Below are 15,925 nucleotides of genomic sequence, written 5' to 3'. Positions count from 1 at the left end.
GTGGCTCTGGTCTTGTAAAGTAACATACAGCTGGGAGAATGGTGTGCTGATCACATGCCCCTCCATATCTGCATCCAGTGATGCCTGTGGGCTGAGGATGACACGGTGGCCACTCGATACCATTGGTCTTTCCAAGGCCTGTTCAGACAGAGTTTAGTTCTAGTTTAATTTCTGTAATATGTTATGTATCAGATACTTCTGTCCACCTATATTCTATTTTTTTGGCATCATTTTGTACGCCGTTTGGTAAACCTTACAGTCTGTCACAAAATATTGTAAACACATTGTTTCCAAATATTGTGAAGGGAATATTGTAAAGGGACATCCTCCTCTAACACTGCCTTTATTCAACAGAAGTTATCGATACCAAAAATACTTTCTACATTTTAAACAGTTTAATATTATCTCAGCTGTTTTACTAAAAGAATTTCATATGATTTTGTACACAATGTGGTATATTTCAGGCTAAAAATGTATAAAAATAAATCACTTTATTTTCTTTATTATGATCAATATGTATCAACTCTGTATGTATGGTTAAAATTACTCTTCTTTTATAAATATTTGAAATTGAAAAATATCTAGCACACTTAAAATCCCTATTATTAATTGCACAATCTGACAATACTTATTAAATTTATTTCTGGATTCATTTACAAGATAATGATATAACTTGGTGAAGAGTCTTCTTTTGTCAAGAAAGTTTGTAAACTCTTTGAAATATTGTTAGTACTGCAGAATGAAGTAGTAGTGGGCATGCCTCTGATGGACGTGTTTTTAATTTTGGCAATAACAATCTAATTTTTGATTTAAAAGTCAGTGTGATATAGAAAAATGTGAGATAATAAAAATTACAGAAACAGAAACTACAGAGCAGGCTTAGTGTAGACTCATCATGTTATTTGGAACCTACAATGTCAAAAATTTCAGCCTCAAGAATCAACTCCTGGACTTGATGAACTATAGCCAACTATGAGAAAAGAAGATAAGTAAAAAAGTTTGATTGTAAATCTTACTCTTCTCAAAGCTTATTAAAAGAAATTAATTAGGAAATGAGTGACAATCAACAGGTGGGAGGGAGGGTATGATTACAAGTTGTAGAGGATTTGTCAGTGGGTAGATTATAAGACCAGGATCAGATTTTATGTTTCAGATTGTGGTTCCTTCTGCAGGTCCAAGGTTAGCTTGCATGTTGAGGGATTTGGGAATGATGATGAGGCAAGGTTCAAGGTTAAGAATTTCTGGAAAGTTAACAGAGGGTGATTTAGGAGCAGTGGGGGCAGATCATGATTGGAAGGAGGAATGAACTGAGTCAGGCAGAGTTCAACATTGGTCTTTGGTTAAGTCTGATTGGTAGGTCTAACCCCCAAACTGCACCTACCTGCTCTACCCTCTCTCCACCTCAACCCTAGAACACTCTCACAAAGAGCACTTTCCATCCCCCACCTGTACCCTGCTCTCCCTCCCCATCCCTGCCCCAGTCTCCTTACCACCAGCATTCAGATTCCTTCTCCTATCAAGCACAGTTGCTTGCAGTCTGGTCTTGGCAGACAGAGACAGTGGTCATGTGTGCATGAGCTGCATTTGCATGAATGTCTGTGTGCATGTTTTCTATTTCAGAATAAGGCCTTCTGGCCAAAATCTTACATGTTTAGTAGCCTTTTTGTTGTGCCTATCTGTGACTCAACATCACTGCTATATAGTGAGCAGCAATCTATCTTTTTCATAATGTTGTGTTCTTATTATATTTTCCAGATAAAATTTGCTCATGTTTTGAGGTCTAATTTTCATTTTAGATGCTGCCTTCAACTTGACTACCATTCTACTTAGTAATTGATTGTGGTCAGACCCCTTAGCTGATATATACCATGACTCCTTCCACACATGGCCCTGTCTTTCATTGGATGGGAGATGCCTGTCACTAAACAGTGGTAGAAAATGGTGGGTGGATGTATGAGACAAGTTTTGCGCTTGGGTTGACCATAAGGGAATGACTCATGGGATGCAGGATTGGAGTAGGGATGGACAAGAGTATTCTGTAGGATGCGTGGACAGTGGAACACTACTTTGGGTGATGTGGATAGAATTTTGGGTAGGATATCCCTCATCTGAGGGCATGGTGAAAGGTAGTCAGAGTCCTGATGATGGGCGTGGCTGAAATTTTCAAGGCCAGGATGAAACATGGTGTTAGAGGAGTGCTTGTCGGTGGTTTGTTAACAACAGTATTATTAGTGTCAGAGGAGGAGATGGCATGGGAGGTCTGTTTATGGATGAGCTGAAGAGGACACTGTCTCTCAAAAAAATCTCTGGTAAGGTTATGGGTATATTTCAACAACTTCAGCTTGGGGAGGGGAATGGGGAGGGGGGGGGGGGGTTTGGACAGTGAGGCACTATGAAGGAGTTTCCCAAATGAGACAGATTTTGGTAGATGTAATATACATGTACACAGGCAAATGATTTCAATTTCAGAACAAATGAATATTTTATTCAAGAAAAAGAACTTAACAAACTGAACAAGTCAATAATGTGTTGGTCCACATCTGGCCCTTATGCAAGCGGCTTGCCACTGATTCACAGAGTTGTTGGATGGCATCGCGATGAGGGATATTGTGCCAAATTCTGTCTACTTGGCGTGTTAAATTGTCAAAATCCTTAGCTGACTGGAGGACCCTACCCATAATGCTTCCAAACATTATCAATTGGGGAGCAATCCAGTGACACTGACTGCCGAATTCAGGTTTGGAAAGCATGAAGACAAGCAGTAGAAACTCTCAACTTGTGCATGTGGGCATTATCTTGCTGAAATATAAGCCCAGGATGGTTTGCCATGAAGGAGAACGAAACAAGGCATAGAATATCATTGACATACTGCTGTGCTGTAATGATGCTGCAGATGACAACCAAAGGGATCCTGCCATGAAAAGAAATGGCACCCCAGACCATCACTCGGTTGTTGGGCCATATGGCACGTGACAGTCAGGTTGGTATCCCACTGCTCTCTAGGGCATCTCCAGACATGTCTCTGGCCTGGAATCTCATTGACTGAAGTTGAATGTCTTCAGTGATGAGTCCCGCTTCAAATTGAGCCCCGATGTCCATTGAAGATGTGTCTGGAGATGACCCACACAGTGATGGGATAAAACCTGACTGTCTCCTGCCATACAGCCTGAAAACCAGCAGTGATGGTCTGAGGTGCCATTTAATTTCATAGTAGGACTCCTTTGGTTGTCATCCATGGCACTCTTACAGCACAGCAGTACATTAACAATATTCTATTTCTCATTTTGTTGCCCTTCATAGAAAACCATCCTGGGTTTACTTTTCACCAAGATAATGCCCTTTCCCAAAGGTGAGAGTTTCTACTGCTTGTCTTTGTGCTTGTTGAACCCTTCCTTGGCCAATAAGGTTGCTGGATCTCTCCCCAGTTGAGAATGTTGGATCACTATTGGCAGGGCCTAGGACTCTGATGAACTAACACACCAACTGGACTGAATTTGGCACACTAGCCCTCAGGAGAACATCTGACAACTCTGTCAATAAACACCTTGTCAAATAACTGCTTACATAAGGGCCAGAGGCGTGCCAATGCATTATTGACTTCCTCAATTTGTGGAGCTCATTCTCTCGAACAAAACATCCAATTTTTCTGACATTATAATGATTTGTTTGTCTGTACTTGTACATCACTTATACTGATTTCCATCTCTTGTGAATAATTTCTTCCTGATACATCATTTACTTATTTAAACTGTATTTATGGAACCAGCTGAGAAGTAGAGATCAACATCTAGGAAGTGGCTCACTGAGTTGAAAGAAAGTGAAGCGGATTTGGGAGTAGGTGTTAAGGTTATGGGGGCAGGAGTAAAGGTTATCCCTTCAATGGAAATGTCATCAGTGAATCTGAACCAGACAAGAGGTTTTAGGTGTTGACAGAAAACGAAGGATTCCTCCACATGGGACAAAAATAAGTTGGTATAGGAAGGTGCCAAGTGAGTAGCATGGGAGTACCACAGATTTGTTTGCCTCACACTATCCTGCTACACCCTCCTTGTCTTGTACATTGCTCCCTGCTCCCTCCCCATCACCATCCACTTACAGGAAACTGCTTTTGATACTCAATATTCAATAATCAGTCTTTCTACTACTGTGAGCATGTGCATTTGGGTGCTTGTGTGGCTGCATGCATGAATTTGTGCACTCTTACTAGAAAAAGAACAAGAGCTCAAAAGCTGGTGTTTTCTATTATGTGTTTCTGTGCACCACACACCATTCCTCTATAGGTAAGTTGTTGTCTTTCCCTTATTTCATGTAACATTTGGTTCTCTCTTATTTGCCCCATCTTCCTTGTAAGAAACCTACACAACCAAATCCAATGATACCATCTATATCACTTTCACAGAGCTTCCAAGAAATTTCATTTCTGAGAAAAACAGCTTTCTTCTTAAAATTTGAAAATTATTATGCTCCTTATTTAAGAACTATAATAGCAACAAACACTGACAATGCGAGCAACACTGTAAACTACATCATCTAAAATCAAAGTGTTCATTTATCAGTGTTTCCCTTACTGCTGTGAATACCAATACGGGTCTTCTGACTATGGCTACATGATCTTGTAAATTGAGGGAATATAGCTTCTTTCCACCTCTGTTTGGGAAAATCAGACTTTCTGTCCTTTTTTTCTAAATGGAATGTAATTCTGTTTCTATATTGCCTTATTCAACTTTCTGTGGTTTACCGGTTTGGACTACTGTCTCACAAACCTTGCCAGATTAATTGTTATCAGCAGGTACATTCCAACTGTGAATGAATGCTGTTAGATTGCTGCCAGTCATGCTGCAAGGCCACCCAGGTGGGTCATGGCCTCAGGCAAGCAACTGAAAAGTATCCTGTGATGAACATAACTTGTAATATTTTAGAATTCCTTGCCATTTTGTGATAATTAGTTCTGATACAATTTTATCCTCTGAAAGTGGGCAAAGTAAATTGGAAACTGGTGTATGTAAAAATGTAAATTACCACCTCTGTAGCCGAGGGTTAGCATCATTTCATTTAGTTCAGAAGGACTTGGGCTTAATTCTCAGCAACTCTTCAGATTTTTTTTGAAGCAGAGCGATCTAGTTAGGTGGCCCACTCAGCCCTTAGGAGGCCATATGCGGAGCTGCTTGAATAAAGAAACAGTGGCATCATTAAAATTCATTTACTGGAAATAGCAGCTGGAGAGATTGGCAACATGCTGGTCACATGTACCGCGATCTTAGATTGCTCCTTGTACTACCATTTAGGCAGAAGTTGGCCGTTGGGAAAAGGCGTAACACCTAATTCATGAGCAGTTTATACATTGAAGTGACACAAGTCATGGGGTACCTCCTAATATTGTGTCAGACCTCCTTCTACTTGGTGTGACATGTTCTCAACAAGTCACTGGAAGTTTCCTGCAGAAATATTGAACCATGCTGTCTCTATAACTGTCTATAATTATGAAAGTGTTTCCAGGGCATTATGCACCAGAAATGTTTCATGGGAGTCATGTCAGGTGATGTGGGTGGCCAGATCATTCACTCAAACTGTTCAGAATGTTCTTCAAACCAAACACGAACAATTTTGGCCCAGTGACATGGCACAATGTCATCCATAAAAATTCCATGATTGTTTGGGAACATGAAGTACATGAATGGCTGCAAATGGTCTCCAAGTAGCTGAACATAACCATTTCCAGTCACTGACTGGTGTAATTGGAGCAGAGGACCCATCCCACTCCATGTAAACACTACCCACACCATTATGGAGGCCATAATGTGTTTACATGGAGTGGAATGGGTCCTCTGCTCCAACATTGGTTTGAAGAAAATTCTGAACAGTTTGAGTGAATGACCTGGCCACCCACATTGTCCATCATGACTCACATCAAACATTTCTTTTGGACTTATTGCACCACCTTGCACAGTGTCTTGTTGACAATCTGGGTCCATGGCTTCACGGGTTCTGTGCCATCACGATCTCCAGCAGGCAAAGCATTTGCGGTCATGCATTGTCCAGAGCATCCGGCAACAGGACAACCCCATGGCTAATATGAGCGCGTTTCACCAAGTTTCTGTAGTTTAAAAGATGGTGCATTGTCAACCTACACAACATTAGTAATTTTGGTTTCTACTGGCATCAGCTATCCAGGGTTAAAATTTTGTGACAATTTTTCTCCACCCTGTATATATGTCCTTCAACTCTCTGATCCACTTTTGCACATTTATGACATCCATACATTGTGTCCCATAGACTTTGCATAACTGATGATAAATGTCAATAGAGGTAGTGCCTTTAGCACTCAAAAAACAGACCAGTGCCTGCAACTCATACATGGTAGGAGAAGGGTGATATAGCTCATTGTGAATGGCTGCTCAGGCAAGATTGAGCATTGCAGCTGGCTTAGCTTGGTGGGAATTTAAAGGGAAGGGATGGGGGTGGGGGAGGGAGAGCCAAGCTGTATGCCAGTGTTGTCAGATCTCTTGTAAAAGTGTTCCTCATGGCACCAGTACCTTGGAGACCTTATTTTATGGACACACCTTGTAATAAGCACATTTTATTGGTCTGATAAGATGAGGTTCTCATGCTCAGTAAATGCTGCTCAAAAACATATAAAAGTAACCTTTACAAATAATTTCAGTATTGTGAACAGGGCTTTCAAATATGACAAAAAAGTATTATAAAATCTTTAAAACTGGAAAATTATTTTGACTATAATAAAAATATCAGCAAAGTTAAATGATGAGTATTCTGAGTTTATTAACTTATTTGTATAGCTAATCATTTATCAGTTACAAATTTAATGTTTCATAGAAATATGTGGAAGTTAAGCCACTGAATAGAGGAAAGGAATAAAGAAATACCATAACAGTTCTGTCCAATTCCACTTTTGCTTGCATTCTCAAAAATTTAAGGAAATCACAGGTATTGAAGCAGTTTCATCTTTTGATAACAGTCAACACAATATCAAGATTTCATTTGCTTTTCTAAAGAATTCTGTTACTGTTAAGTTTATTTATTCTTATTATGAGAAAGTACTACTCAATTCACTAGACAATGAGTAATAGCTTAATTTATAGGTTGGCATTTAAATTACAGACACAGAATGTTCAAAGTTGAACAGTTGTGAACAGCTCAGAATGTTCAAATGCTCGCTCATATAATGGTTTGATAATGAACACAAACATTCAAAGCAAGTTGCCATTAACTGAAGCTATCACCACAACTGAAACAGAAAAATAAAGAATCAGTATGACTGAGTAGAGTTGCTGAATCTTCTGTCAACGCAATGTTGGAACTGCAAAAATAAATCATAGGCTGCTGGTATGTTCTGAAAACTGTCAAAGACACTTTACTGAGTAAAACACAATGTTACTTTCAGTAAATTACAATAGCATTATCCACAGAAAATTTGTAAAATGATTCAGCTTATATCTGTCAAGAGGGAAACAAATCTTATAAAGCTAAACCTACACCATCTCCCACAAATTATTATGAAGTGGATTGGAAAGGATACTTCCAATCGTACAACTTATTAGGGTTTCTTCTCATTCCATTTGCAACACTGCATCCAAGCCAAACATATTGCCATTTTGACCTGTCCTCAGCTTCTACAGTATCTCCACAAAAGTTTGCAAATTCTAATGTGATGCTTGTGATGTGACACAGTACCCCACTGCAGGCTGTTAATGAAGGTATGAATGTGTGGAATAAGTTGACTGATATGTGAGTGGCTCAAAGTAATAGAACTTAGTATGTTGTCCTCAATGTCGAATATTCAACAGAGACAAGGATATCATCAGGAGTCCTCCAGGCAAGTGTGATAGGACAGCTATTTTTCTCTACATTCATAAATGATTTTGCAGACAGGGTGGACAGCAGTGTGTAGTTGTTTTTTGATGATGCTGTGGTGTATAGTAAGATGTCAAAGTTGAGTGATTGTAGGAAGATACAAGATGACTTAGACAAAATTTCTAGTTGGTTAGATGAATGGCAGCTAGTTCTAAATGTGGGAAAATGTTATTTAATGTGGATGAGTAGGAAGAACCTGTAGTGTTCCGTTACAGTACTACTAGTGTCCTGCTTGACACAGTCAAGTCATTTAAATATCTTGATATAATTTGCAAAACGATATGAAATGGAATCAGCATTTGAGAACTGTGGTAGGGAAGGTGAGTGGTCAGCTTTGGTTCATTGGGAGAATTTTAGGAAAGAGTGGTTCACCTGTGAAGGAGACTGCGTATAGTACACTGGTGTGACCTATTCTTGAGTACTGCTTGTAATCTACCCCTGCCTCACGTCATTTGTTGATTGAGTGGCACTGCCTTTAGGATTAACTCTTTTAATAAGTTTCTAGAGGAATAAGATTTACAATAAACTTTTTACTTATCTTTTTTTCTTTTCCAGTTCATCACATCTAGGGGCTGATTCTTGAAGCCAAAATTTTTGGCACTATAGGTTCTCATGGTTCCAACTGACTTAAATAATGCTGAAGTGAGCCTGTGCTGTATTTTTTGTTTTACTCAAAATTTTATTCTCTCACAATTTTCTATAACACACTGTAGTTACAATTTCCACGTCAACATAGCGGAAAATTGCATTGTTCTTCCCAAAAATAAAAAAACGTCAGATCACATCAGAGGCATGCCCACTACTACTGTACTACTCTACTACTTCACTCTGCGATACTAACAATATTCCAAAGGATTTACAGATTTTCTTGACAAATGACTTTATATTACTGTATGTTATCATTTCATAAATGACTCCAAAAATTAACATAATAAATAGTGTCAAATTACGTAAATAATAATAGAAATTTTAAGTGTGCCAAATATTTTGTAATTTTAAATGTTTCTAGAAGAAAATAATTTCAACTGTACATTCAGAACTAGTACATATTGATTGTAACAACGAAAATTAAGTAATTTATTTTTACAGATTTTAGCTTGAATTATAACACATCATGTAAATAATCATATGAAATTCTTTTAGAAAAACAGCTGAGATATTATCAACCTACTGAAAATTCAAAAACATACTTTCAGTTACTTTATTTCAGGAAAGGTAATGCTAGATGAGGGTGTCCCTTTACAATATGCCCCTCACAAAATTTGGAAACAATGTGTTTACAATATCTACCAAACGGTGTACAAAATTATGCCAAAAGATGGAATACAGATGTACAGAAATATCTGATACATAACATATTACAGAAAAGACAAGAAAATTATCTGCTATACAAGTCATAATTTATACATCTATCAGGACACAGCATTCAGATTTTCGGAACTGTGGAAGATTCTGTCACAAGACAATTGATACAAAGTCAAAACTACAAAATTGCAACACTAAACTATAGAAATAAATACAGAGACAAGGTAAATTACTTGAATTACAAATTTTAAGTTTACATCCTTACAATCACACCTTCAAAATCTTCAAAAGAGAAGATAAAAAATTCAGAGCCTAAGTGTACGACGAGTGAGCCAACTCGAAAAACTGACAAACGTCCGACGGGTACAGACCAGAGGATTTCACTCAGCCGTGAGTAGGAATATAGTACAAAATCAATCAGCCAAATAAACCAGAGTATTTAAGGATGTGTTGACTCATGAAAGGACAAAATAATGAAAAAATAGTAGGGTCTAAGCTTACGATGTGGGACTGATCCATGAAACCAAGCCACTATGGGTACAGACCAGCAAAAATGTTTTGGCACAACAAAATGAATAAAGGTCATAATCATATCAATAAGTTCAGTCATATGTAAAGTGTAATAATAGGTAGCATCTAGCCTCAGTCAACATTTTCATGCTCTCCTTGAGTACACACACACACACACACACACACACACACACACACAGAGTCATGCTAATCAGGGGTACCCAAAGCAGAGTTAAGCATGAGTTTGCCCACAACTCAAGTTCCAATGAGATACAATATTGCAGTACTCAGGATAAATATAGGAAAACAGAGTCATAATAAGCATTGAATGATGACATAATCGAGTAACTTGAGGACCAAAATGAGTGTATGAAATCAAACATGTATACATCTTGTTATACTGTCTATACTACAAACTGTCTTCCACACTATTTGCTGATTGTTCATACAAACTAACCTACATACATAGAGGCCTAGAAGATTCATTTACAATTTATATATATAAAAAAAGAGTACATACTGATTTAAAGTTATATAATGTAAAGGGAAGTCAATCTCCTTATCTGAAAAAAATACATTTATATGGATTAACACTGTCCATAGCAATAATTATTTTTTCTAAGCAAATAGTTCCATGAATTCTTCATATATGATGATTTCCTGACTAATAATTTGCAAACCTCACTCACGACACTGATGTAATTGACAGATGCTTGAGTGCATTACCCAGCACCTACGATCTCTTGTAAGTCGACTGGTCCACCAGGGTACAGTCAAACAGCAGTGTGGGGAGTAGATCCACCCACATCTGTCAGTTTCTTCCCTAGACTTTCTAACACTTTGGACTACTTAAAGTGGTGAAGTATGTGTGTAAACTCCCACTTCTTTAATGATATGACTTAATTGAGATTGTCAGCCGACATTCCTTGCTGCTTAGCTTGCTGCTGCAACCTCCTTTTCTCTTCTTCTCCAAAGTATATTTGCTAGGAACAGGAATTTCCCAAGACTCTTTATACTTATAAAAATAAGCAGACATACGCAGTTTCTTTTGCTTCACTTAATGATGTATATTTAAACATCAAACTTTTACAAATCTCATTTTCCACATAAAAAAACACTGTCAAGTAAGTATCCTCATGTATCCAAAGGTTAGAAACAAAGTCCATTTACACATAAGAGAAAGTTGGCTCAAAAACCAAATCCATTCTGAATACTTGTCTTATCCTCTCCAAGTCCAAGATGAGCATTAATTAACAATATTTCAACTGTTCTTCTTTTTTTTCTACTACAATAGTCAAAGTTAAAGAGCAGCATGGAATAACACAGAAGTTCCTTGAGTCTGCTGTGTTCTTTCATTAAACTTCCATGGCGACACCAGCAAACACTTGTCGGTGCCGTTTGACTGTCGTGTCTACAGTCTTCTTACTACACACTTCGGACCTGCACACAGAGACAGTCGACTCACAGTAGATAGGCTCTCTCACACTTATGTTTAAAATATCATGTGTTCGAGATGGTAGAAGGCTGAGTGGTTCTAGAATTTATGCGGAAATTCTCAAAACAGTACATATCACCCTCCTCAGATCGAACACATGATATTTTATACATATTCATCATGTACGTTAATATCACACATAATAACAATTCACATTTTTACTGTATGCATTTATTACATAGGTTTACATGTACCTTTTTCACACACACACAAAAAAAGAAATACTTTTTAGCTGAGCGATTCTTTGATATCAAGACCTGAGTATTCATTAGTGATCCAGTAATCCTGACTAGTATTTAGGAAACATGAGACTTTATTTTTATTTTCAATCATAAACTTCAGTTGTTTGTGATACTCAAGTAATCTAGTTTCTGTTTTCATCTTTAATACTACGTTTTGTAAGTGTGTATTACTTCTAATATTTTATGTAGTTTGGAGGAACTCTGGGAAACATGAAAGTGTTCCTTTTGATGCTTGTAAACTTACATAGCACATAATAATCCTTGTTGTGTATAGAATTCAAACTTACCAGAATAATCCCTATGAAATGTGTGATTTCTGTCATGATACTGTCCTTTTCTCCTAGGATCAGTATCTATACCTTGCCTGTGGGTTGACCATATGAGTGCAGTTCCTCTCCCTATTATGGTAGGTATGCCCCTTTATACAACATCCCTATACATTAGGCTACAGGTCGTCCTATTTCCATGTAGGTCCGCCTGCCCTGTATATTCAGTAAATGCTGGTTACACCCTCTTATTCTCTCTGAGTAGGCCTCATGGTTCATTACCCCCCAGTATATATTCCTATGTATACTATAATGAAATATTTTCTTGTAAAGGTAAAACATCTATTCTACACTTCGCACCTACTTCTTAATACTTCATCTAATCCCTAGAGTCCTCCTCTACTTATCAACTTCTGTACTTCCAGTAGAAACCATGCCTGTATACACTATTCAGTAGATAATATGCTTACTTAGGCTATTTGAGTCTCACTATCCTACAACTCCTCAATCTGTCATAGTATTTGCTACACTGACTTTTCTTAAATAAACATCATGAGTACTTCAATCTTGCTTGTGTTCTCTTTCATTACTCATGCCTCCTCCTTATGTATACTCTCTTGATGTGAAATCGTCACAGGTTTTTTTCTTCTTTTTTTGTGTATATATGTGGTATATAATTGTCATAGGACAGTTTTTATATAAATAGGTGATGTAGAACCACCATAATAAAAAACGATGTGTGCGTATTTCCCAATGTACACGTATCTTTCCCCCTGCAACACTTGGTGGTTCTCACATCTTTCTAATCTGTTACCTCATTGTTTATGTATCTGTCTCTTTTTGTGTGTATGTAGATGTGTGTTCATGTAGTCTGATTCTTCAGCTTTCTTATCAAAGATAAGATGTAGGTTATTGGAAACCACGGAAACGAGGAAGGACTTCTGCAATAGAAGTAGATGAATATGGGAAGAGGGAAAAAATAGATAGGTCCTCAGATGAGAAGTAAGAAAGGAAATAAATAGAAATGGTTGCTAAGATTGAAGAAGACAGGAAACCCCTCCCACCCCCCTTCCCCAGGGTCCCTACCTCGCAGGTACTTGAGTGAGATGCCAGAGGAGGTTTGGTGTGAAATCATCTCCTACAGAACGGACATTCCCACCTTCACCCTTGAGGTCCCCAAAGCAAATCTTAGCAACCCTTTGGAAATGGCAAGTGATGAAGAATCAGACACACTTGTTTGTGAGGGTCATCGGAAAGGTGTGGTGTGTGTTTTGTGTTAGTCATGATTTCTGTGTTTTCATAAACCATGATTTTATCCACAAAATTCACCCCTTTCAAAACTGATACAAACCCTCCCTTCTACATCAGACCTCATAAAAGGTATAAAATATTTTATATAAAGTAAAAAATCTATATACTATGTTATCACAGTTGTTTAATTAATCACTAATATTATATGTTCTGCTAACTTAATATTTCCACTAAGAAAAGTATGCTTCAAGAAATATAAACTGGATCTCTGGCTCGATTATGGTGGTTCATCTGTCAAAGAATAATGCAGGTGTCCTAAGGTCAGCTCAGCAAGGACAAAAACCTTGCGTAGAGCAAAAGGGCAACAGCTGGCTTGACTATATTACAGTCAGTATGAGAATAGTATTCCCATGACTTCAGAAATTATTTGACAAAGAAAGGGATCACCAGGCAGCCTTCACAAAAACCATTGTTGAGGTCATCGTAATGTCACCTCACATCATCATGATATACAAAATTGATGACATTGGTTTCATCCAGACCTCTACACACAGGTTTTCAAGGAAACTGGTGAAGAAATTATATACTAAGATCATTCCAAGCAAAAATATGACCTAACTATACGTGCAGACTGAGCCGGTCAAAACCAAGGGAGATAAGAGCTGACCAGGTGCACCTAATATGTCTTGTCCCAAGCTGTGCCAAATGCCGGAGATCAGAGACAACATGTGAGCTAATTTCTGCCTCATGCTGCAGCTGAGCAAAGTCAGGACAAGTCCGAATTAAGGACAGGTAGGTGCAAATGCATTGTGCAAATTCCTACCTCATGTGTGCTCTTGCAGGATACAAAGAGTAGTACCAGAAGCACTTATGCAGGTGCTTCTTTAGCTCCACAAGAGATTATATAGGGAGCTAGAGATCGTTAGTAGTCTAACTGGCTGGAACAAGGAAATCTCTCACCTGGAGCAATTTTGGATGATGTGATCACAGATTCTCACTGGTATGGTTTTTTCCAGTACCTCTAAGTGGGGGATAATAGAACAGTTTAAGAATTTGAGGGAATTCAGTTCTGGAAAATTATTACAGAAGAAACACCGAAAACAACTTGGGAACTGACGGTCTTCACTGTGCCCGTTAACTCAGAATGTTAACATCCCTGGGGGATATACAACTTTACGTCCTTTACATTGTAATTTCCCTTTTCTGATCCAGTTGTAGTATGCACTAAAAAATAATGTCTTGGGATGGATTACTGCTTGCACTTGGTAATATCCTTCATTTTTTTGGAAAAACTTATGTGTCTCTTTCTTCAGGGCAGAGCTTTGATGATGTTATTTTACAAGAATTAGGTCATTAACCTTATATTTAGGTTCAATAACTTTTTCATTATGTTTACTCACTCTTTGTTGTGCTTTTTCAACTAAATTCTTAGAAACTATTTCCTGATTCAGTTCATAATTGACAGCAGGTTGTTCAGGCCAATTAAACATTTAATTAGAGGTTCTCCTACAAAAGGTTTGCCTACTACTTCTAAAAGTGTCAACCCTGTCAACAAATGTGGTAATTCATTTAGAATAAGTTCAAAAACTTTAAGTTTCATTGCCCATAAAGTATGTTTTTCATGGCAGTAGGTACGGCATAGTTTTCCAATTTCCTTCATTACTCATTCACACTGATTCGAGGATGGGTTATAGTTGGATATTAGCCCTTGACAAATACACTCCTGGAAATGGAAAAAAGAACACATTGACACCGGTGTGTCAGACCCACCATAGTTGCTCCGGACACTGCGAGAGGGCTGTACAAGCAATGATCACACGCACGGCACAGCGGACACACCAGGAACCGCGGTGTTGGCCGTCGAATGGCGCTAGCTGCGCAGCATTTGTGCACCGCCGCCGTCAGTGTCAGCCAGTTTGCCGTGGCATACGGAGCTCCATCGCAGTCTTTAACACTGGTAGCATGCCGCGACAGCGTGGACGTGAACCGTATGTGCAGTTGACGGACTTTGAGCGAGGGCGTATAGTGGGCATGCGGGAGGCCGGGTGGACGTACCGCCGAATTGCTCAACACGTGGGGCGTGAGGTCTCCACAGTACATCGATGTTGTCGCCAGTGGTCGGCGGAAGGTGCACGTGCCCGTCGACCTGGGACCGGACCGCAGCGACGCACGGATGCACGCCAAGACCGTAGGATCCTACGCAGTGCCGTAGGGGACCGCACCGCCACTTCCCAGCAAATTAGGGACACTGTTGCTCCTGGGGTATCGGCGAGGACCATTCGCAACCGTCTCCATGAAGCTGGGCTACGGTCCCGCACACCGTTAGGCCGTCTTCCGCTCACGCCCCAACATCGTGCAGCCCGCCTCCAGTGGTGTCGCGACAGGCGTGAATGGAGGGACGAATGGAGACGTGTCGTCTTCAGCGATGAGAGTCGCTTCTGCCTTGGTGCCAATGATGGTCGTATGCGTGTTTGGCGCCGTGCAGGTGAGCGCCACAATCAGGACTGCATACGACCGAGGCACACAGGGCCAACACCCGGCATCATGGTGTGGGGAGCGATCTCCTACACTGGCCGTACACCACTGGTGATCGTCGAGGGGACACTGAATAGTGCACGGTACATCCAAACCGTCATCGAACCCATCGTTCTACCATTCCTAGACCGGCAAGGGAACTTGCTGTTCCAACAGGACAATGCACGTCCGCATGTATCCCGTGCCACCCAACGTGCTCTAGAAGGTGTAAGTCAACTACCCCGGCCAGCAAGATCTCCGGATCTGTCCCCCATTGAGCATGTTTGGGACTGGATGAAGCGTCGTCTCACGCGGTCTGCACGTCCAGCACGAACGCTGGTCCAACTGAGGCGCCAGGTGGAAATGGCATGGCAAGCCGTTCCACAGGACTACATCCAGCATCTCTACAATCGTCTCCATGGGAGAATAGCAGCCTGCATTGCTGCGAAAGGTGGATATACACTGTACTA

The 15,925-nt window shown here is 39.5% G+C and overlaps 1 protein-coding gene across 1 annotated transcript in view; it reads right to left on the bottom strand.

Moving 5' to 3' along the window:
* Positions 1 to 7,026: 7,026 nt before the first annotated feature.
* Positions 7,027 to 15,925, bottom strand: part of LOC126484571 (pickpocket protein 11-like) — a 37,422-nt gene continuing 28,523 nt past the window's right edge. Inside the window, exon 3 of the mRNA XM_050108130.1 lies at positions 7,027 to 7,246. Coding sequence (XP_049964087.1) covers positions 7,209 to 7,246 — 38 coding nt within the window. The 3' untranslated portion in view covers positions 7,027 to 7,208. The remainder of the gene's footprint in view (positions 7,247 to 15,925) is intronic.

This window comes from Schistocerca serialis, chromosome 6 (genome assembly GCF_023864345.2).
Source record: "Schistocerca serialis cubense isolate TAMUIC-IGC-003099 chromosome 6, iqSchSeri2.2, whole genome shotgun sequence".
Classification (NCBI taxonomy): Eukaryota; Metazoa; Arthropoda; class Insecta; order Orthoptera; family Acrididae; genus Schistocerca; species Schistocerca serialis.
This window is presented reverse-complemented; position numbering and strand designations above follow the sequence as displayed.